At 36.1% G+C, this 22,568-nt stretch overlaps 1 protein-coding gene across 20 annotated transcripts in view; it reads left to right on the plus strand.

Moving 5' to 3' along the window:
- Positions 1-22,568, plus strand: part of EIF4G3 (eukaryotic translation initiation factor 4 gamma 3) — a 343,509-nt gene that overhangs the window by 194,852 nt on the left and 126,089 nt on the right. For all 20 annotated transcript variants that reach the window (XM_032301982.1, XM_032301966.1, XM_032301968.1 and 17 more), the window contains 2 exons: positions 9,570-9,667; positions 11,611-11,733. In XM_032301982.1, the coding sequence (XP_032157873.1) occupies positions 9,570-9,667; positions 11,611-11,733 (221 nt within the window). The remainder of the gene's footprint in view (positions 1-9,569; positions 9,668-11,610; positions 11,734-22,568) is intronic.

Here is a 22,568-nt window from a genome sequence, read left to right on the forward strand (position 1 = left end):
AGCAGGCTTCCCACCGAGTAGGGAGCCCAGTGGGGGACTCAATCCCAGAACCCTGGGATCCAGGACCTAAGGCAGAGAGAGGCTCAACGACTGAGCCACCCAGGCGCCCTGGGAAAACCTTTTTTTACAACTTGGTTACTATTGCTTGTAAGACTGCCAGTTGCAAAATGATACACTTCATAATGTCATGAAATGGTTTTACTGAAGTTGTATTTTTACTAGGAAATATTTGATATTTTTTTTGACGTGGAATGTTGCCAGTACTGTTGGCATCCCTTGTGAGCCCCTTGAAGTTAGTTTGAACTCAGGGTTTTCATACCATTTAGTATCTTTGTAGTTATTCTTTAATTTAAACCCATTTATAATTTTTTTTCCATTTTAAGAAAGATTTTAGTTATTTATTCATTTTATTTATTTGAGAGAGAGATTGAGCGTGCAGGGAGAGGAGTCCAGGGAGAGGGACAAGCAGATTCTCCTCTGAGGGCAGAGCTGACATGGGGCTCAATCCCAGGACACTGAGATCATACCTGAGCCAAAATCAAAAGTCAGATGCTTTAACTGACAGAGCCACCCAGGCATCCCCAGTAAAAATTCTTTTTAAGTGTAAAATTGACAGTTGGTATCATCAAGAATTTATTGAATAGAAAACCTGTAAGTGAAACTGACTGGCAGAGAAAGCATGCTAAAATCCACAGAATTTTCTCTTTCAATCCCAAGTTGTAATGGGAATGCAATTGTATCATCTTTTTTTTTTTAATTTTTAATTTTTTTTATAAACATATAATGTATTATTAGCCCCACGGGTACAGGCCTGTGAATCACCAGGTTTATGCAATTCTATCTTCTAATTCACAAAATCATTTTGAAAGGCTTCTCACTGAATTCTAGTCTGTTTATTTACACTTTACATAATTTTTTTTGACACAAAATGTTGTCATTACAATTCTGTTGTAAATCTGTGCCAGCCTTCTTTATTGCTCTTAATACTACTGCAATATATATAGAAACAATATAAATGAGTTTACTGGTAGGGAAATATTTTTCTGATTTGTATATACAGTATTATAATGTATTTGGCTTTATTTCTATCACTTATAGACTGTATTTGTTTATTTTCACAAAATCAGGGTATTGAGGGGCAGTTGTATCTCAGACATTATTGATGTCTGTTCCTTTTGTTAGATATTCTTTCTTCCCTGGGAAATTCTTATGCAGATCCAAAATCCATCAAGTAGACAATTTGTCATTTAGATTAAAACAGTTTACCTAGTTTCCTTAAGGTGAGAAAAACAATCTTTTTTTTTTCCTGTTCTCATATATTTTTATTTTTTCATAAACATATAATGTATTATTAGCCCCAGGGGTACAGGTACCCTCCCCAATGTCCATAACCCCACCACCCTCTCCCTACACACCTCCCCCTGGCAACCCTCAGTTTGTTTTGTGAGAGTTAAGAGTCTCTTATGGTTTGTCTCCCTCCCGATCCCATCTTGTTTCATTTATTCTTTTCCTACCCCCAAGACCCCCACGTTGCATCTCCCCTTCCTCATATCAGGGAGATCATATGATAGTTGTCTTTCTCCGATTGGCTTATTTCGCTAAGCATAATACCCTCTAGTTCCATCCATGTCCTCGCAAATGGCTAGATTTCATTTCTTTTGATGGCTACATAATACTCCATTGTATATAGATACCATATCTTCTTTATCCATTCATCTGTTGATGGACATCTAGGTTCTTTCCATAGTTTGGCTATTGTGGACATTGCTGCTGTAAACATTCGGGTGCACGTGCCCCTTCAGATCACTACGTTTGTATCTTTAGGGTAAATACCCAGTAGTGCAATTGCTGGGTCATAAGATAGCTCTATTTTCAATTTTTTGAGGAACCTCCATGCTGTTTTCCAGAGTGGTTATACCAGCTTGCATTCCCACCAACAGTGTAAGAGGGTTCCCCTTTCTCTGCATCCTCGCCAGCATCTGTCATTTCCCAACTTGTTAATTTTAGCCATTCTGACTGTTGTGAGGTGGTATCTCATTGTGGTTTTGATTTGTATTTCCCTGATGCCAAGTGATGTGGAGCACTTTTTCATGTGTCTGTTGGCCATCTGAATGTCTTCTTCACAGAAATGTCTGTTCATGTCCTCTGCCCATTTCTTGACTGGATTATTTGTTCTTTGGGTTTGCTAAGCTCTTTATAGATTTTGGATACTAGCCCTTTATCTGATATGTCCTTGGCAAGTATTTTCTCCCATTCTGTCAGTTGTCTTTTGGTTTTGTTAACTGTTTCCTTTGCTGTGCAAAAGCTTTTGATCTTGATGAAGTCCCAATAGTTCATTTTTGCCCTTGCTTCCCTTGCCTTTGGCGATGTACCTAGGAAGAAGTTGCTGCGGCTGAGGTCGAAGAGGTTGCCGCCTGTGTTCTCCTCAAGGATTTTGATGGATTCCTGTCTCACACTGAGGTCCTTCATCCATTTTGAGTCTATTTTCATGTGTGGTGTAAGGAAATGGTCCAATTTCATTTTTCTGCATGTGGCTGTCCAATTTTCCCAACACCATTTGTTGAAGAGGCTGTCTTTTTTCCATTGGATATTCTTTCCTGCTTTGTCGAAGATTAGTTGACCTGAGAATTAAGGGTCTATTTTCTGGGCTCTCTATTCTGTTCCATTGATCTCTGTGTCTGTTTTTGTGCCAGTACCATACTGGCTTGATGATGACAGCTTTGTAATAGAGCTTGAAGTCTGGAATTGTGATGCCACCAACTTTGGCTTTCTTTTTCAATATTCCTCTGGCTATTCGAGGTCTTTTCTGGTTCCATATAAATTTTAGGATTATTTGTTCCATTTCTTTGAAAAAAAAATGGATGGGATTTTGACAGGGATTGCATTAAATGTGTAGATTGCTTTAGATAACACAGACATTTTCACAATATTTGTTCTTCCAATCCATGAGCATGGAACATTTTTCCATTTCTTTGTGTCTTCCTCAATTTCTTTCATGAGTACTTTATAGTTTTCTGAGTATAGATTCTGTGCCTCTTTGGTTAGGTTTATTCCTAGGTATATTATGGTTTTGGGTGCAATTGTAAATGGGATTGACTCCTTAATTTCTCTTTCTTCTGTCTTGTTATTGGTATAAAGAAATGCAACTGATTTCTGTGCATTGATTTACTGAATTCCTGTACAAGTTCTAGCAGATTTAGAGTGGAGTCTTTTGGGTTTTCCACATATAGTATCATATCATCTGCAAAGAGTGATAGTTTGACTTCTTCTTTGCCGATTTGGATGCCTTTTATTTCTTTTTGTTGTCTGATTGCTGAGGCTGGGACGAGGAAAAACAATTTAAAATAATTTTTCATTATGAAAGTAAACAAGTTAGTGAGAAAAATACAAATAATATGGAATGTATAAAGTTGAAGTAGCCAGTTTTTTCCCTTTCTCCACTCCCTAAGAAAATAATGATTTAATAGCTTAATATATACTTTTTCTTTTATATTTAAACAAGTTTTTAATATAAATGGTCACATACTATTTATAATGTTCTAAATCTTTCTGTTATTTTTTCCCCTATCTCACAATATATTCATGGACATCTTTCCATTTCGTTACCTATAGAATTTCAAATTACATAACATTACATTTTAGGTGAATGAATCATACATGATCATACATGAATCACAATGTATAATCCAGTCCTCTACTGATAGGCTTAGATTATTTTCATGGTGTGGACAGATATTTTAGTTTTAAGGCTTATCATTAGTTAGTATGCTTTTATCAGACTTAAAAGTTGTGATCCAATAGTTCCCATCAGTTATAGGTTCTTCAGCTTTACCACCTCAGGGCAGCTATTCTGGCCTTACGGTCTAGAGGACATAAACATCCCCCTTCCTGTTTTCTCGTTTTGGAATCTCCTCTTCTCTTACCCTTCCACTCCCAGTTCTTCATTTCCCTCTGATCCTTGTCCCCCTTTACTCTTCCTCCTCTTCTTCCTAATCTTGGGTTCAGGTTAAAAGCAAGTATAAGGAGGGGATCCTGGGTGGCTCAGTCGTTAAGCCTCTGCCTTCAGCTTGGGTCATGATCCCAGGGTCCTGGGATCGAGCCCCACATCAGGCTCCCTGCTCGGTGGGAAGCCTGCTTCTCCCTCTCCCACTCCCCCAGCTTGTGTTCTCTCTCTTGCTGTATCTCTATCAAATAAGTAAATAAAATCTTTAAAAAAAAAAAAAAAAAAAAGCAAGTTTAAGGAATGGAATCCTAATTCTCTGTTCTAAAGCACAGCAGTCCTTTCTTCTAGGGCAGAGGGCCTTCCTCTGGCAGAACTGGTAAGGAAAGAATCCTAGTCTTTTTCCTTCCTGCCCTAATGGTGGAGTTGGTGAGTTGGACAGTCTGTTTTGCTGAAGTCTTAGTCCTTTGTGCTTAGCTTACAGTTTACTCTAGGGTAATAATATTTTACTCCTCTATTCAGTTTTAATCTTGAACAATGATTCTTAAAGAATGTTTTTATCCTTACTGAAGTTCAATAACCAACATCATAAAATTCTGTTAATACATTATAATTCTTGGAGTGTTTTATAGTGTTGAAAAGTAACTAATGAGTAGTATTTAATCAATGTCACTTTTCAGTTTTTCTCTCATCAGTGTTTCTTAAATATTTTGATGCCTTTTGTATCAGAAAATACCTCATGAAGACTGAAATTATTTTCAGGCAAATGCTAGAGGTGATGACCCAAGGTGTGAAAATTTGGGTTTGGGAGCAAAAAGATATGGTTAACAGCGACAGTGATACTGAGAAAGAAAAAGAAAAGAGTGAGAATTTACATCGTTAAAAGATCCCATTCTGGGACAGCTGAGTTGTTCAGTCAGTTAAGCATCTGCCTTTGGCTCAGGTTATGATGTCAGGGTTCTGGGATCGAGTCTTTCATCAGGCTCCCTGCTCAGTGGGGAGACTCCTTCTCCCTCTGCTTGTACTCTCCCTCTCTCTCTTTCTCTCTGACAAATAGATAATATCTTAAAAAAAAAAAAAAAGCGCCATTCTCCTTTGTTTCAAACCAGTATACTCTCCCTTTTTCTCACTGTACCGTGTGATTTTTTTCCTCCTCCTTTCATTTTCTTTTGCACTTTTTCTGAGCTCTGTGGGGGCTTGGGTGCCTTATTCAGCAGCTCCTAAGAGCTGAGGGATTCATTCATTATTACCCGTGGTGTTTAAGTGGGAAACTTTCTGGCGTCCGAAGTATGTGTTCAGTGGAATGTTAATACTGTGATTTCGTTAAGCAACCAACTCTTTGTTTCGGCTCAAATCATGATTTTGGGGTCCTGGGATTGAGCCCTGCATTGGACTCTGTGTTCAGTGCAGAGTCTGCTTGAGATTCTCTCTCCCTGTCCCTTTGTCCCTCCTGCTCATGCTCTTTTTCTCTCTCTCTCTCAAATAAATAAATCTTTTTAAAAAATATTGTGAATAGACACCTGGGTGGCTCAGCCTTAAGTGTCTGCCTTCACCTTGGGTCATGATCCCAGAGTCCTGGGATCGACCCCCCATGTTGGGCTCCCTGCTCAGTGGGGAGCCTGCTTCTCCTTCTCCCACTTCCCCTGCTTGTGTCCCTCTCTCACTTTGTCCCTCTGTGTCAAATAAATAAATAAAATCTTAAAAAAACAACAAAAAGTTACTGTGTTGATATGGTTGTATACTAACATTATTGTTCTGGGATGGGATAAACTGATGTTAATGTGCCAACCTGCATACTTAACTGCTCTTTTTATATTGTTTCTGTGGGAAAATTTAGTTTTGGTAGGTTTTTGGAAGACCTACAGTGTATAAGACAATGTGGTAGGTATTTTGTAGGATATAAATGTTGAGATATTCTTCTTGCCTTTTAGGCTCTTGAAGTGCATTTGTTTGATATTTGTGTTTGTCTTTGGGGTTTTACCATTGAGAACAAATGTAAATATTGACCAGACCACTGGTTCCCAAATTTTTCTGTATCCTGGTCAAATAAAATTTTTAAAAAGTAAAGTAAAATAAGGGAAGAAACATACAGAACTATTCCCTTTTTAATTTTGCCACAAAGTCTTTCAAAGAAAACTGTTATTTAATGTCAGGAGCATTTCATATAGGAAGGCTTTTTGAACAACAAAGGAACAAGACTGAACTAATTTCAAAATAGTAACAGACCTTTCCAAAATGTCAAATTAGCAAGCCTATAGTTGTAACTTTGTGTGTGTTAGTATAGTAATGTGGTGCTTTATTATTGTGCTTATTATTGAATAAATTTTGCTATATATCATTGACACATTTTGTATAGACTGGGGTTTGATGCACCACCGATGGAGAACAGGGATCAGGGGAAGAAAAGGTTTAACCCTTTTTCTATAAAGGGCAATATTGTAGCTTTTGCAGGCCATATGGTCTCTGTTGCAACTATTCAACTCTGCCATTTAGTGAAAAAGCAGCCACAGGTAACAGATAAAATACTATATATAGGTGTATTCCAATAAAACTTCATTCTGGATTTAGCCTGTTGGCTTTAGTTGACATACCCCTAATCCAGATAAACCTGCAACATTCCATGCATAAGAGGTCAGGGACAGCATGTAACATACCTAATTAGTAAATGGTATGTAAAAGTTATTCCCATTTTTAATAGAATAAAATAAATGTTTTTAAACATCTCTGACTATATAAGAAGTTGAATTAGTATTTTATAAAAGATAACCGTTATTTGGTAGGATAGAAGTCCCACTCTGCTAGGGTCCACAGTTTACTTGATATTTTACTAATTGTGTTTAACCCCATTATTAAGATATCTTATGCTACCAGATTTATTCAGCTGATATTTATTGCTTGTGTATTATATTATATGCAAATCCCTACCCCAGTTGTGTTGAATCAAAACTGTTTCATTAGAACAATCTAATTTTTTTTCTTAAAAGGATGATTCACCTTTTGGATCTTATGTCACTCAGTTTAAAAAATATGGCAAAGAGAGCAGACTGTATTGCCTGTCTAGCAGCATTTGAAACTGATTTTAGGGGATTGTTTTCTGAGTTTGGAACTAGTAAGGGTAGTATAGGGTAGTATAGAATCACCTATTTAAGCTTGACTTTGAGACTAGTGTATGCACTACCAGAAGTATGGCTAATAAGGCGTTTTTCTCTTTTTACCCTGAATTCATTGAAATCCTAGCCATGCCCCCTTTTTAAATCTTCTCCAGATTTGATTGAGACATGCAGAATTCTGGTACCTGCAAATGTGGTACTGCTTCCAAGAAATTACCTCTTGAAGATGTAATGAAGGCAGGGATGGTTTTTTGATGATGATGACAGTGATAATAGAGCAAACATTATTTGATTCCTAACTAAAGTACCAAGGATTTTACCTTTATTAACTACCTACCTATACCTTCATGTTTTTCCTTCTTGCTATCATGACTCAACCATCACTGTTTCTACCAAAGGCTTGTACTGCTCATGCACTGGATCCCATCATGTACACATTTAAGGCTATTACTCTAGCTGTTCTCTTCTCTCTTTCTGGCTTTATTATTTTCTTTCTCTCTCTGCTGGTGGATTAGTCCCTTTGGCATACAGGATACAAACAAACAAAAAAACCCAACCACTTTTTTGCTTCCCTTTATAGCAAAATTTTAAGAAAAGAATGTTCGGCTGTCTTTATTTCCATCTCATTCACTTCCGAACCCACCCTAATCAGGATCCACTTTCCTGCCCTTCCACCCTTATAACTTTTGTCAGTGTCACATATGCATTCTACTTTGCTGAATCTTGGTTGACTCTCAGTGCCATTTTACATAATTATGCATGCTCCCCATTCCTGAACCCTTCTCTTTACTTCAACCACTGCCTTGATTTTCTTTTTCATCTTCTTTGCTAGGTTTTTTTTTAATATACCTATAATCTCTGAACAACATAAAGTGCTCCAAAATTTCATCCTTGGGTTCATTCTCTATTTGTACTAACTTCCTCAGTTACCTCATACTCCACTAATTCCAAAATGGATACCGATTCTCTGACTCCAGACTTGTGTCTGTCTCTTCCTGCCTACTTGCTGCTATCTGCCTTTGAAGGTCTAGTAAGAATCTTAAACTTTACACGTCTGAAATTGAACTCTTGACTCTTATGCCCTAAACTCTACTCTTCGTCTAGTTTTCCTCATCTCACTAAGTAAAGAAATAGCACAGTAAATAACATTGTCATTCTTACACTTGCTGCAACAAAAAACCTTGAAGAGTTTTCCTTGACACTTCTTTCTGTCATAGTCACATCCACTCTGTCAGCAAATCTGTAGGTGCTACTTAATGTATCCAGTATTTGACCCTTTCTCATCACCTCTTCTATTAGTACTCTGGCTTAATAATAATTGCAACAATAGCCAAACTTTCAAAAAGTTAAGAAAGTATTCATTAAGAGTCCCAGGGGTGGGTAGAAGAAGATAATTTCAGGTAGAAGGACAATGGAGTCAAAGGTACGAACAATGTCAAAAAATTCATGTACTCAAGGGATAGAAGTAGGTAATAGGTTTTTGCTAGAGCAAAGGTATGGAGCTAGAGAATGGTACATAAGGTAGTTAAAACCCTGGAACCTGGACTCCTAGTATTAGACTTTATTTTTCAGCTGCTTGTTCTCCATCTTTTTTCTGCTTCAATAGTGTGATATTTTCTAAGCCTTAAGGGTGGTTCCCTATGACAGTGGTTCTCTGTAAGTAGGGAGAAGAATCAGATTACTCCCACTCCATAAGATGATCGTATGTATTCTCCTTCCTCTGACCAAACCCCCACACAAAACATATTCACACAGATCCTTGCTTGAGAATCACATTGCAGGGAATGGCCAGGCCCCCAAAATAGATTTTTTTTAAAAGTAGTGCTGGGTGGCTCAGTGGGTTAAGCCGCTGCCTTCGGCTCAGGTCATGATCTCAGAGTCCTGGGATCGAGTCCCACATCGGGCTCTCTGCTCAGCAGGGAGCCTGCTTCCTCCTCTCTCTCTGCCTGCCTCTCTGCCTACTTGTGATCTCTCTCTGTCAAATAAATAAATAAAATCTTTATAAAAAAAAAAAAGTAGTGCTATAATATGATTTGTTTCTTTGAAAGGTGACTCTGGTGGCAGTCTGCAGGAGTTGTTTATTTAGTTGTCTTCATATTGGATGCTGACAAAGAGTTAGGTGTTCTTGAGTTTTTGGGAATCATTCTTTGAGTACTTCAGGAAATAGAAGAGAGCTAATGGTTAGAGAAGATTAAGAAGAATGCTTTTGTTACTTTATTTTTAATTTTTTATTTTTTATAAACATATAATATATTTTTATCCCCAGGGGTACAGATCTGTGAATTGCCAGGTTTACACACTTCACAGCACTCACCATAGCACATACCCTCCCCAATGTCCATAACCCCACCCCTCTTCTCCCAAACCCTCTCCCCCCAGCAACCCTCAGTTTGTTTTGTGAGATTAAGAGTCACTTATGGTTTTAACTGATTGTCCAGAGACACAGTGCCATTAGTAGTCTTATAATGGTTGACAAAATAACTGAATGCTGCTTTTCATTTTTTTTTCTGATTCTTTAGGAACGCCTTTTTACCCAAGTCAGCCAGTGTATCAGTCAGCACCAATCATAGTGCCTACGCAGCAGCAGCCCCCTCCAGCCAAGAGAGAGAAAAAAACCGTAAGAGATACTTAATAACTTTTCTTATTTTACAATTGAATGTCCACTCCCTTGTTAAATAAGTTTACCCACAGCTGTAATAATTTTTCATCTGTGTTCACAAATGACTGCCATTTTTTGTTCTTTGCTTATATCCTTACTGCTAGACCTAGACAGTTTGTATGGACATAATAAGTAGAAGTTACAAGAACCATTTGCTTAATATCATTCTTCAATCAACTAGCACTGAGCTAGTTATGCTAGATGAGAACGTGCCTTCTTTATAACTGGGAGAGTTTAGTCCCCTAAGATCTTACTAAGTGGAAGAAATTTGAACTCTATCTTCACATAGTGATTATTGTCCTTTAACTTCAGTTCTAATCAGCTCTACATTCAAATATGAACTTACAGGGGAAAAACAGCACAAGTGGAAATGACCAAGGTGTTAAGGACAATAAGAAAAGTCCTCCCTGTGCAATAGATTTATTTTTAGAAATAGCAGAATTTAGAAAATGTATTGTGTTTTTAGGAAGTTACAGGGACTTTGCTTCTGTCTAGTAAGTCAGGCCCAAGAATATTAGAGTGCAGTAATATAAAATTTACATTGTGGTAGAGCCTATAGAAGAGTGGCTTGCAATATCTTACCCATTAGGACACATCAAATGGAATTCACAAGGATGAGATATGTGGGAGAGATACCATAGCATTCAGTACTCTTGAAAGTACTCTCATTTAATAAAAATTAATAAGGTTCCAAAATTTGGCTCTCTTATTACCAGAAACAAATTTCTTGTGCACACATCATAATAAGCAGGACATACCCATGTATGAGAATACTGGAGTTGAGAAAGTATGCTTTAGAAATGTTGAAACAGCATGGTAGATGTTAGATGTGAAGAATACCCAGCATGCAGAAACATTAATAAAGAAGATGATGAAAATGGAAAACATAATAGATGTAGCTGAAAAAGAAAGTAGAACAAATGAAAGAAAAGCAGTATTTAAAACTGTAGAAGAGACAGGTTTCTGTATCTGAAAAAATAGCTGATATTAGAAATCTTACTGAAGAACTCCCAAAACAGTTTCCAGATCCAGGTGGTTTTATTAACGAATGCTTTGACATTTCTAGAAATCCAGGGCTACCTTGGTTTCACTCTGGAGGTAGTGATAGCAGAAGGGGTGTTTAGGTCTCAGCACTGTCATAGGATAGAAGGCCTAGACCCAAGTGCTCTGTCTTCTTTGCAGCACCATTTCCACTGAAATCTATAAGCATAACTAGCCTTTAAAAAATTGAAAGAACACCATACACATTGTTCTGCATTGCTTTTTACCTACGAATACATGTAGATGGTCATTCCATATCAATACATGTAGATCTATTTCATTCTTTCTATTGGCTGATTAGTATTTAATGTAAGGATGTACCATATTTTTTAATTACTTATTCTTGATCAGCCTTGAGCATGTTTCTTTGCCTTTGCTTGAAAAGCCACTATTGAAATGAACATTCTTATATACATATGTAAGGTATCTGCAACATAAATTATTCTAATTACCAGGATCTGTGCATTTTTCATTTTTTTAGAGAACCATTTACAACCCCTAAAGCTTTCTTCTACAGAGTAATGTATATTTTAAAATGATTTTATTTATGAATCTTATGTTAAGCATTGTAAATAAAATCAGTGAACTTGCCAGTGCTTACAAGACAAGCATTAATATTTTGCCATTTTGATCCAGAAATTCAACCAACTGGGTCTAATTTTAGCGGGTTATTCTAATTAGTTCAAGTCAGATGTAATGTCCCAAACTTCTTTGAATGACCCCGTATGGTTCTGTGATTGAAATAAAGTCAGATGTGGTGATTATCAACTTTAACATTTGATAGATTTCCCAGTTTATGCCTATAAATGTACCACATAGATACCCATCTCTCAATATACCATCTTATTCTGACCTTATAGATAAGAATTCGGGATCCAAACCAGGGAGGGAAAGACATAACAGAGGAGATTATGTCTGGAGGTGGCAGCAGAAATCCTACTCCTCCCATAGGGAGACCCACTTCCACACCTACTCCTCCTCAGGTAAGACAGAGTGAACCATGAAGGATGACACTGTGTATTTATTTGTTCGCTAACCTCTGCTGGGCTCTTCTTTTTTCTCTAGCCACTCTCTGTACTTCTTATGTCCATCAGTTGTATCATAGCCTTGAATATCTAAATGATATTTAAGCAGACATGTTCTTTGTCTTTACAAATTGTTATAACTTCCAGATTTTTACTGGTAATATTTCTATGTATTGTCTTCACATTCAGAGCATAGCTGCTGCCAGTCTTCCTAATGAACTATTGCATGATACCAAAAGGAGCTGCTATTCCTATGGAAACCTCATCAGTAATTGAGTATTTCATGTTTCAGTATGAAGCCGTAGGAATTAAATGCTGCACACTATGTTCGTGAAAACTTTAAGGTTGAAAATTTAAACATTGTTACTTAACAGTATTGTTTGGGGCAAGTGCCTGTGTAACTCAGAGCACAGTTGGATGTATTTTAGGTATCCCTCTTACCTTTTAGGACTATATAAATGAGCTTTTTGCTTGGAGGGTGTCATCTTTAATTATTTACATGGGGGTATTGGGAAATTCTGTCAGCTAAGCACCTTTTAATTCCTATTGCAGAATGTAGTTATCATGGTCTTCTAATAGTTCACTTTTTTGCTTTTAGAAATCAAGACATTCCAGGAAGAACTGGAGTTTAGTAAACTGTAGTAGAGGCTGAAAGTCCCTGAATTTGCCAGGATTTTGATTTCATCACTTGATCGTTTTAAATTTTGAAAAACCATTCGGAGGAGATGAGTGATTTTCAAAGCTTTAAAATACCTAAACTGAGAGCTCAGCGTATAAGACAGAAAATATGAAAGTTATTAAGGAGTAGGGGCTGCTTGCTTCCCTCTTTGTGGCTTGATTTTGAGATATTCCTCAGGACCCAGTTTATGAACAAGTGATAGGGATGATTAAATATTTTAGAATGATGGATTATCGACTTGATATTAGTAGCACAGGTTAAAAAAATTTGTTAAAAATGTTCTTAAAAATTGAGATCACGAATACATGGCTGAGTATAGAGCCCCTTGAAAATGTGTGAGTTTATTTAATTTCCTCCCTGTGAGTGAACATGATATAGGTAGCATTTATGCATTGAAGCTTGTGCACAGTTAGGTAAAAGCATATTACAGAAAAACCTGGAATGTGTTGCATAGGGCAGTTAAATTTTGATCTCTGTTTTCCCACATTAGTTAAAATATTACTACTTTCAGCCTATATATTTGTGTTCAAATTCTCTATCATATATGTCTTAGTATATCTTTTTGTATTTTAATTCCCTATGGTTTGTTTTTCTTTAATATTACCAGCTTGATATCCTACCTTCTTTTGGTTACCCTTAGCTACAGAGATCCTTTTGCTCTCTATTTTTTTATCAGGGACCGCAGGCTTGAATGAAAACAGGTGTATGTGTTTGTGTAAACATAAAGCACATTAAATATATGCTTTTAATTGATAAAGGCCACCAGTCAATAATTATAATGTTGGTAATACTTTTTGATTTGTAATATTGTCCTGAAGCCTGAGTTTACTTTGTTATTTGCACTCAAAACCACATTTATTAATGTGTAGCCTTTCCAAATGCATGAAATTCGTGGAATGCACACATAGCTTTTTAGCAAAGATCTAGGCACTAGAAGCATTCTGTTTTCCTTTTAAGAACAACTGCATAGGGGTGCCTGGGTGGCTCAGGGGGTTAAGCCTCTGCCTTTGGCTCAGGTCATGATCTCAGGGTCCTGGGATGGAGCCCCGCATCAGGCTCTCTGTCAAATAAATAAATAAAAATCTTAAAAAAAAAAAAAAAAGAACAACCGCATAAACATGATGATGGCAACTGACTGTTGGCTTTAATTTTGGAAATATATAAAGAATGGTGCACATAGAGTGGGAGAAGACATCCCTGGGTAAAGTAGGCAGTTACTACTTCCTGACTATTAGATTATGTAAAAATGTTGGCCCAGTATTTCAAAAGAAGCTAGAGATCCTTATTTATGTAAAAAATCTGCACATTTTAAATGTTGACGGCTAATTCTACTAACAAATAGCACTATGCCAGCCTAAGAAAACCCATTAGGTTTACCCTAAAGATTGTTAGTTTGCAGCTGTGGTCTAATGCTAGATAACTCCTGCACCACATTCTAGTTAATTAAAACCACAGATGAGACAACCCTCTGCATTAGAATTTATGTTTGAATAGTAAGTACTGTATTGCTTTGGCTTTATCATGTATCTGCCTTAAGTACCAATGCAAGTGCCATGAATAGCAAAGCCTTTCCCTGTCATTGAGGTCATCCCCATCTTAAGTGAGACAGAGGACACTTACTAATATATGATTGGCTTTCCTGTGGAGTGTATACAAAGACTTATGAATGCACAGAAGTGACCTAATGGGACAGACTTACAACTCAGTTTCAAAGGTGTTGGATCACAGAAACCTGTTAATTGTGTGATAATATAGGGGGGGATTTAAAAGCTTTGGCTCAGAACCAAACGTTCTTGGTTTTGAGTCCTAGTTCCACCACTTAGTTTTGTAATGTTAGTCAAATAACTTAATTTTCCAGAGCCTTAATTTTCCACATTAAAAAAAAAAATGAGGAAAACAAAGCCTACCATATAGAGTTATTGTACCATTAAATAAGAGTAAATACCTAAAATTTGCATGAGCTCGAAGCACAGTGAACATTCGATACACACTTCCTGTTACTAATATTGCAGTCATTAGTGCAGGAGGCTCGGAACATGACTGGAAGATTCTGGGAAGGCTTCACAGCAGAGATGACATTTGATCTGAGTTCCCAGATTGGTATTTACATAATGAAAAGACAGGGAAGGATATTCCAGGCATAGGGACAGCATGTGCAAGAAGGTGGCAGGTAGAGATGAGAAACAGGAGGAAGGGAGAGGATTGTCGTTTCACGTGATAGATTAGGGAGTTATTCTTCTACAAATAGAAAATATGTAGCAATTGATTACTACTAAGGATTATAGAGTGACCTTATAATTTGTCATCTGAATTGGGGTTTTACAGTGCATGGGGATGCTGTGAATCATTTTGCTGGGACAACAGGCATAAACCAGTACTGTTCAGATAAACAGGATGCATGGTTCCCCTACGTGTAAAAGAGGGAATGGTCAGATGTTGACTCTTCCAGCTTAGATACCTCGATTTATAGTAAAATATAACATGGAATATACATGAGAATGTTTGAAGAGGGGAATGAGTTTCATTTTGGCAAGCATTCAAGATAAGAGGGAGTGAATTTAGGGAAACTGTAGTAGGTATATGTGAGGAGAAGGTTAAGGATAAAGAGGGTTTGCTGCTACTGTTTTTGCCCTAAAGAGTAGATTGAATTTGAAATTGTCCTTCTTCTTAAGTTTTAAAATGACTACAGAATAACACCTGAAGATTTTATATCTCAAACATATATAAAAATACATGCATGTATGTACTCGTACCCATTCAGGTGATCACAGTGCACTGAGAGAGGTACGTGTGTAGACCTCATCGCGTACTAGAACACTTGGTGCAGGTCTCCATTCTGTCACTTAGATATATGACCTTAGTGCAGAACATTAAGTCCTTTTAAGCCCTACTTTTTCATCAGTAAAATGAGGGATTGTAGTAGGTAAACTCTGAGTTCCCTTTTAGCTTTTAAATACTAAAGTGGGAAAGAAGAGGGATGTGTTTGTTACTTTCCCTCAGCATCATAATCTCTCAGCTGTGTCTCTGTTGATAGCAATAAGGCACAAGGAACATTTCTGTATTAAGAAATGTGCTAGATGCCTGGAAGTTTTTATGGAACCCCTTAGGATAAAAATAAATATATGATGCTATATAGGCAAGGCTTCCAGAATTGTCTACTTCCAAAGGCTGGGGCGATGAATCAAAAATGACTCAATTTTTTGGGTGTTGAGTTTGCTAAGTTCTTTATAGATTCTGGACACTAGTCCAGATTTTTTTTAAATGAACTACTTTATATATCTTTCTTCCTCTCCCTACTACCTTTGTTCTTTTTTCTGTTTTAAAAATTACTCTTCTTTAAAAATTACTCTTACAGTGAAGTACTATTACAATATGTGAGAGAGTCCTATGCCACAGGGTATAGGAGCAGAGAAAAAGTTGGAATTTATGGATCACTAGAATATCTTGGAAAGATATAGCCTTCCCTTTGGCATTTAGTAAAATTGCCAAAATCAGCAAATAATTTAGTCTTTTGAAGAGCTTTTTATTAACTTGATAACTGGAAACCTTAAATTCTGACCATTTGTTAATAGTTTTAGCAGTAATAGTTAAGTTGGGTTCTGAAGCTTAGACAATGATACAAGGAATTGTACAGTAAGTAGGTAAGTTTGTACATAAAGAATTTGAAGGAGATATCCATGTAATGCAAACAAACCCAGTTTTAACGTTTATTTTTAATTTTTAATTTTTGTTTTTAAAGATTTATTTATGAGTGAGAGAGTGAAAGTATGTGCATGCACAAGAAGGGGGAGAGGGAAAGAGAAGCCCAAGCAGACCCCTGCGCTGAGCACAGAGCCCCACACTAAGCTCAATCTCAGGACCCTGAGACCATGGCCTGAGTTGAAATCAAGAGTTAGATGCTTAACTGACTGAGCTACCCAGGGACCTTCCATCTTAACTTTTTAAAATGTCACCTTTTGAATTAGTCATAGCACTAATGAGTCAATATACTTGTCTGTCTTGAAGCACATAGGTATGTTTTTGTTTTAAGTGTTGTCTGCAGTAAAGATAGTGGTCATGGAATTAAATCATATCATTTTTCATCTTTTTTTAAAAGATTTTATTTATTTATTTGACAGAGATCATAAGCAGGCAGAGAGGCAGGCAGAGAGAGAGAGGAGGAAGCAGGCTTTCCGCCGAGCAGAGAGCCCAACAGGGGGCTCGATCCTAGGACCCTGGGATAATGACCTGAGCCAAATGCAGAGGCTTTAACCCACTGAGCCACCCAGGTGCCCCATCATTTTTCATCTTTAATAAAATAATTTCTCATTAGTAATCTCTTTTGTTTAAAAATAGTGCTTTTTGGGGTGCCTGGCTGGCTCATTCCGTAGGGCACGTGATCCTTGGGGGTTGTCAGTTTGAGCGCCATGTTGGACAAAAAATTTTAAAAAAGAAAGAAATAGTACTTTTCAATAGTTTAGAAAGTATTGTAAACTTTAATCAGGTATCTAATTGAGAGGCTGATTCTCTTAAAAGTTTTAAACGAGATGTCACAATGAGCAAAGACCCTTAATGGTTAGGGTTCATCTGTTCTGTTGTTGAAAATGAATTTGTAAATGGACAATTGGGGTTGAACTTAGAGTTATAAAGCAGAGTTGTTGATTTCATCAGGTCTGTATCCAATCAGGGTTTTGTAAAAATGTCCTGAATTTTTAATAAAACCAAGATTATCAAGCTTGAATGCCTATGGGAATCTCCTAAAGCCAGAAAACAAAATTTGTCGGAATGCTGTTTTTGAGAGATACCTTATCTTTTTAGAAACTCATGGAGCAGATGTGTTTTAAATTGTTTTGGCATCCCAATAAAGATCCACTTACAGAACATTAATAATATTAAATTTTACTTTATGTTTAGTGATTCTTCATCTTTACTTTGAACGATGTTTTCTCATAGTTCTTCAAATTTTGTGAAAGCTTTTGCTGTTATAGTGGTGTGATTTTACCTTAGATACTCTAAATCTGAATCCTAATTATAAAGAAAGTATAACATCAGTTTTTACACATGTAGCACGATTCTTGTCCCTTGCCACCTACTCCCAGTCAGACATTGAACAGTGGTGTTGCAGCTTACAGTCTTCCAGTAACTATGATATCTTTAGTTCCAGGGGTCAGAAGAAGTGTTACAAGAGATCACAAGAAACCATCAGGTTTCATCTTTTATCTGTTATTAAAAATGTATCTTTGAAACTAAAATGACCAGTGTGTATATATATTCCACATTTTCTTCATTCATTTAGTAATTGATGGACACTTAGGTTGTTTCTATGTCTTGGCTATTTTAAATAATGCAGTGAGCATGGGGTACATATATCTTTTTGAGTTTGTGTTTTTGTTTTCTTTGGCTAAACACCCAAAAATGGAATTGCTGGATCATATAGTAGTTCTATTTTTAACCTTTTTTTTTTTTTTTAAAGGAATCTTAAAACTTTTCTCCATGGCGCCCATACCAATTTACATTCCCACCAACAATGCACAAGGGTTCCCTTTTTTCTATATCCTCACCAACACTTGTTAGTTATTTCTTGTCTTTTTGATAATAGCCATTTTGACATGTATAAGATGATATCCCTTTGTGGTTTTGATTTGCATTCCTCTGATGATTAGTTATGTTGAACACCTTTTCATGTACCTGTTGGCTATCTTTGTGTCCTCTTTGGAAAATGTTCAGATCTTCTACCCATTTTTAAAATTGGATTGTTTTTTGGCTCTTGAATTTTAATGAGTTTTTGACATATTCTGTGTCTGTTCTTTATATAGTAGCCATAGTGAGTCATTATAAAACATAAATCTGATCACATCCCTTCCCTACTAAAAACTATTCAGTGTCTCTCTACTGGTGACTAAACTATATAGAAGTCCATACTTCTCGAATTTTGGAGGTCTTTATGAGGTCATACATTATCTTAATTCTGGGTACTTCTCTAATCCCTTCTCCTGTCCTTTGCTTTCTCCTCCATGACAGTGATTGCTACTGGCCTCCCTGCCCTTGATTCACAAGCTTTGTTCTGCCTTTTCACTTGGTTTTGTTTTGTTTTAGTTTCCAAATATAAGTGAGCTCATATGGGATTTATCCGTCGAAGGTCTGATTTATTTTCCTTAGCATAACCCCTTCTAGGTCCATCCATGTTATCACAAATGGCAAGATTTCATTCTTTCCTATGGGTGAATATTCCATAATTGTGTGTTTCTATGCTTTATTCTTTTATATGTTTCTGTTGATTAAAGTGCTATGAAGCAAAGATTTTTGTCTTATTTTAATCAGCAGTGTTTTGTACATGACAGACACCAGAAGGAAACAAACAAAGAAGACTTCCTCCCACTTAAGAAAGAAGCAGGTTTTGGTCCTTTTTTCTGGTATCATTTATTATTATTTTACTTCTTAATCTTCATAATGTTTCTCAGGGCAGGGTGGAGGAGAGCTATACTTGTTTATTCCCAGGATTTGTAGATGTTCAAAAACCCATGAGGTATTAGAATGATTATTTTAAAGTCATGGAATACGAAACATTCAAATATAGTCTCTTGTGATGGTAATGAATTATATGAGCATCCTGTGATATTTGCACTACTACTTAGAGTCTCTGGTTCCTCTTGGTGAATTATAATAGGAGTCAGTGAACATTTTGTACAGAAGAGCAGATAGTAAATATTTTCAACTTTTCAGGCATAGTCTGTTTCACCAATACTCAGATCTGCCATTGTAGAATAGAAGTGGCTATAAAAAATACATGAACGAATGGCCATGGCTGTTCCAGCAAAATGTTACTTGTGGATACTTAAATTTAAGTTCCATATAATTTTTAAGTGTCAAGAACTTTTATTCTTTTGATTTTTTTTTTTTTTGGTAATTATTTAAAATGTAAAATACATTTTATGGATGATACAGAAACAGGTATGTGGTCCCTGGGCCATAGTTTGCTGACACTCTGTCTATAACTACCTCTGTGTAATTCATAACCATATACAAGATTAAAATAGGTAGTAAAGGGAAATAGCCCCTTTCTGGATAGACATAATGTGGGCTATATAAAGAGATGGGAATTTTTAATTGTACAAAAATTATTTAAGGACAAATTCCAGATTTTGTTGCCTATTTTACCTATTGGTAAACACTATTTTTTTTTTTGTAAACACTATTAAAAATAAAAAACAATTTCTCCAGTATTTTGCCCTAATCTACCATTATCTCTTGAGGCCAGTACTTCAGATTTAATATGTAAATCTTCAACAGAGTGAATTTTTTTTCAACAGAGTAGATTTTTAAAAGAATTTTTAATGGAAATTAATTTCTTTGATACTATCAGATATCTAATATCTTAACATATGTTATTTTAAGTTTCCTTATAAGTGTAGTTGAAAAATGAGAGAAGTTTTTTTCTTCTGCCAGTTAGAGCCTTAATTTTGAAACATGTGGAGGTAATGGAATTTAGCATTGACCTAAATTATGAATTGTAAGATTGTCCTTGTCACATCAACCCTAACCATTTAACTCTGACTTTCTGAGTATCTTTATTGAATTACTTGATATTTTTATACTAACTGCTCTTCCAGAATGATTTTTTATAAATTTTCATTCCCACCAATAGTGAATATGAATAAAGGGGAGAGATCCTGAAAGTCCTTAAATATATTCTGAGCAGAGTAGATCTTAGGTAGTAAATACTACCTCAGTTCTCCAGCTATCCAAAAGCTATATGTCCATATATGGATTCAGATGTGTATAGCATTGGATACGATGTCTTCAGTCACAATATTCCAAGTTTGTTTCCTGATTTTTCTGATTTATCAATTAGATAAAATAATCCATGATTGATTGTACTGTGGAATGATAAGGAACTCTTTGTTACAGGCTTTTTGTAGTTATTTCATTAAGTGAAAAGAGATGAAGTTAGAGCTTAAGCTGAAATTTAAGATTATCCTACATTAAAATTAATCTAAAACAAGGTGAGAGTATTGAATTATATTGAGGTGAATATTATGTTTTCATTTTCTTGATCCTTTCAGAGGCTTAGAGATTGTTAAACCTGAATGGACTTTAGGATCTTTAGGAGGATCTTTATTTAGTTCCTTTTCATTTTACAGCTGAGGAAACTGAAAGGTCCTTTCCTAGCAGGTTGTGGTTGTTTAACTGTGTTCTGGATGTTTGGGTTTGGAACTGGGATTTAAGCAGTTTGTTATCTCAGTCCTTTCTTGTAAATGTTTGTATGCAAAATCTTCCTAGGATTTTGTTAATTTAAAAATGTCTGTGCGGTTGTCTCTTGAATATGATTGCAGATGTTTTAATCTGACCTTGAGAAACTCTCTGTTTAACATAGATGTATAGGTATCATTAGCCTTTTACTGTCTTACATATCTCACTTTATGTATAGCTGTCATTTTGGTGACCTGGTTTTAGCAGTTACCCATTTGGGGGGTTAGTTTGCCAGGCAACTGGAGTAGTTAATATTTTTTCCCTTTTTAGGTAAATAATACCATTTGTATGTCTTTATTTCCTGTTTAATAAATGCTAAGTAACTTAGGGCCTTTCCTTTGTTCTAGAGCTATTTTTAGCCTGTCCATATTTTCATTTATAGCTATGAAGAGGTCCTAATTTTTGAATTTTAATAACATTTTTCCCACTGGAACTAAGTATTCAGAGCAATCAAGGCAGTGCTCTTCATTTATTTGACTAAGATTCAAAGTAAAAACAGTAACTCTTTTCAATTTTTATATATAGGAATATAATTTTAGTAGTCTTTATTCAGAAATAATTTGGAATATCAGCACTCTTACCATCTGATGAATAGGTGAATTTTCCCTCTTCCTGTCTATTATTCTCTACAGTCCAGATATAATCAAATGTAAATTACATGCTGTACATTCTGGATAGTAGTTACTAAAATGACATATGATAAAAGGTATGCATCTAAACCGGTTTATTTTATATTCCTATTCTCAATGAGACTTACTGATTTGGAAATATTTTTTATTAAGACTCACTTTTTTAAGTGTCCCTACTCACCCCAAATTCATTCACACTTTAATTCCCCCTTGTGTCTAAAACACACACACACACACACACACACACACACACACCCCTATCAGAATTGTCCAGGGACTGCTCTGATAGCACTGAAAGAATTCAATATAGATTTTAGCTAATGAAAAAATGACCTTAGATCTCTGAGGAGAGACACAGCTCTATTTTTTTTTTTTTTTTTTGGCTTATGTGTAACCCTCAAATCCAGAACAAATACCTGCATGGAATGTGATGTAGAATGAGTGTTCTTGTCCGTTCCTGTGTAATTCTTTTTCCCTCCCAAGTCGAACAATGGCTGCAATTTTTTCAAACTACTGTGCTAGGATTTCATGGCCATTTTTGATTCCAATAAAGTGGCTGAGTGAAAATGAAGAGTTTCCTCTTAGCTCTGAAAAACAGATATTTTACTCAGATTTCTGACTCTGAAAAGTCATCCTTGTCCCAGAATCTAAAGACACTTTTTTTTTTTTTTAAAGAATTTATTTATTTATTTGAGAGAGAGACAGTGAGAGAGAGCATGAGAGGTGAGAACGTCAGAGAGAAACAGACTCCCCATGGAGTTGGGAGCCTGATGCGGGACTCGATCCCGGGACTCCGGGACCGTGACCTGAGCCGAAGGCAGTTGCTTAACCAACTGAGCCACCCAGGCGCCCTAAAGACATTTTTTTATAAAAATATATGTTTATAAAAAATAAAAAATTTAAAAAAAAGAAAAAAAAGAATCTAAAAAAAAAAGAATCTAAAGACATTTTAAGGGAAAAATGCCTTTCGATACTTTACAAGTTGCATTTCACATTTGTGATTATATGGACAAATGATGAGGATCGCTCTTCAATATAGTTTTCTTGAATCAGTGACTGGGTTTTTTTTTTTTTTTTCAGTGACTGGTTTTAAAACTCATCGTGTTTTGTTTTTCCAGCTTTTGTCAGATGAACTACTTTGCTAGGTAGTTTGTAGGTGAAGTTCACCAGATCCCTTTAAAGGTCTTTGACTTGGAAGAGATTAAATTCCATATCAGATCTGATGTCTGCTGTTAGGTAGAAAGTCTGTCCTTAGA

This window comes from Mustela erminea, chromosome 10 (genome assembly GCF_009829155.1).
Source record: "Mustela erminea isolate mMusErm1 chromosome 10, mMusErm1.Pri, whole genome shotgun sequence".
NCBI classification, from domain to species: Eukaryota; Metazoa; Chordata; class Mammalia; order Carnivora; family Mustelidae; genus Mustela; species Mustela erminea.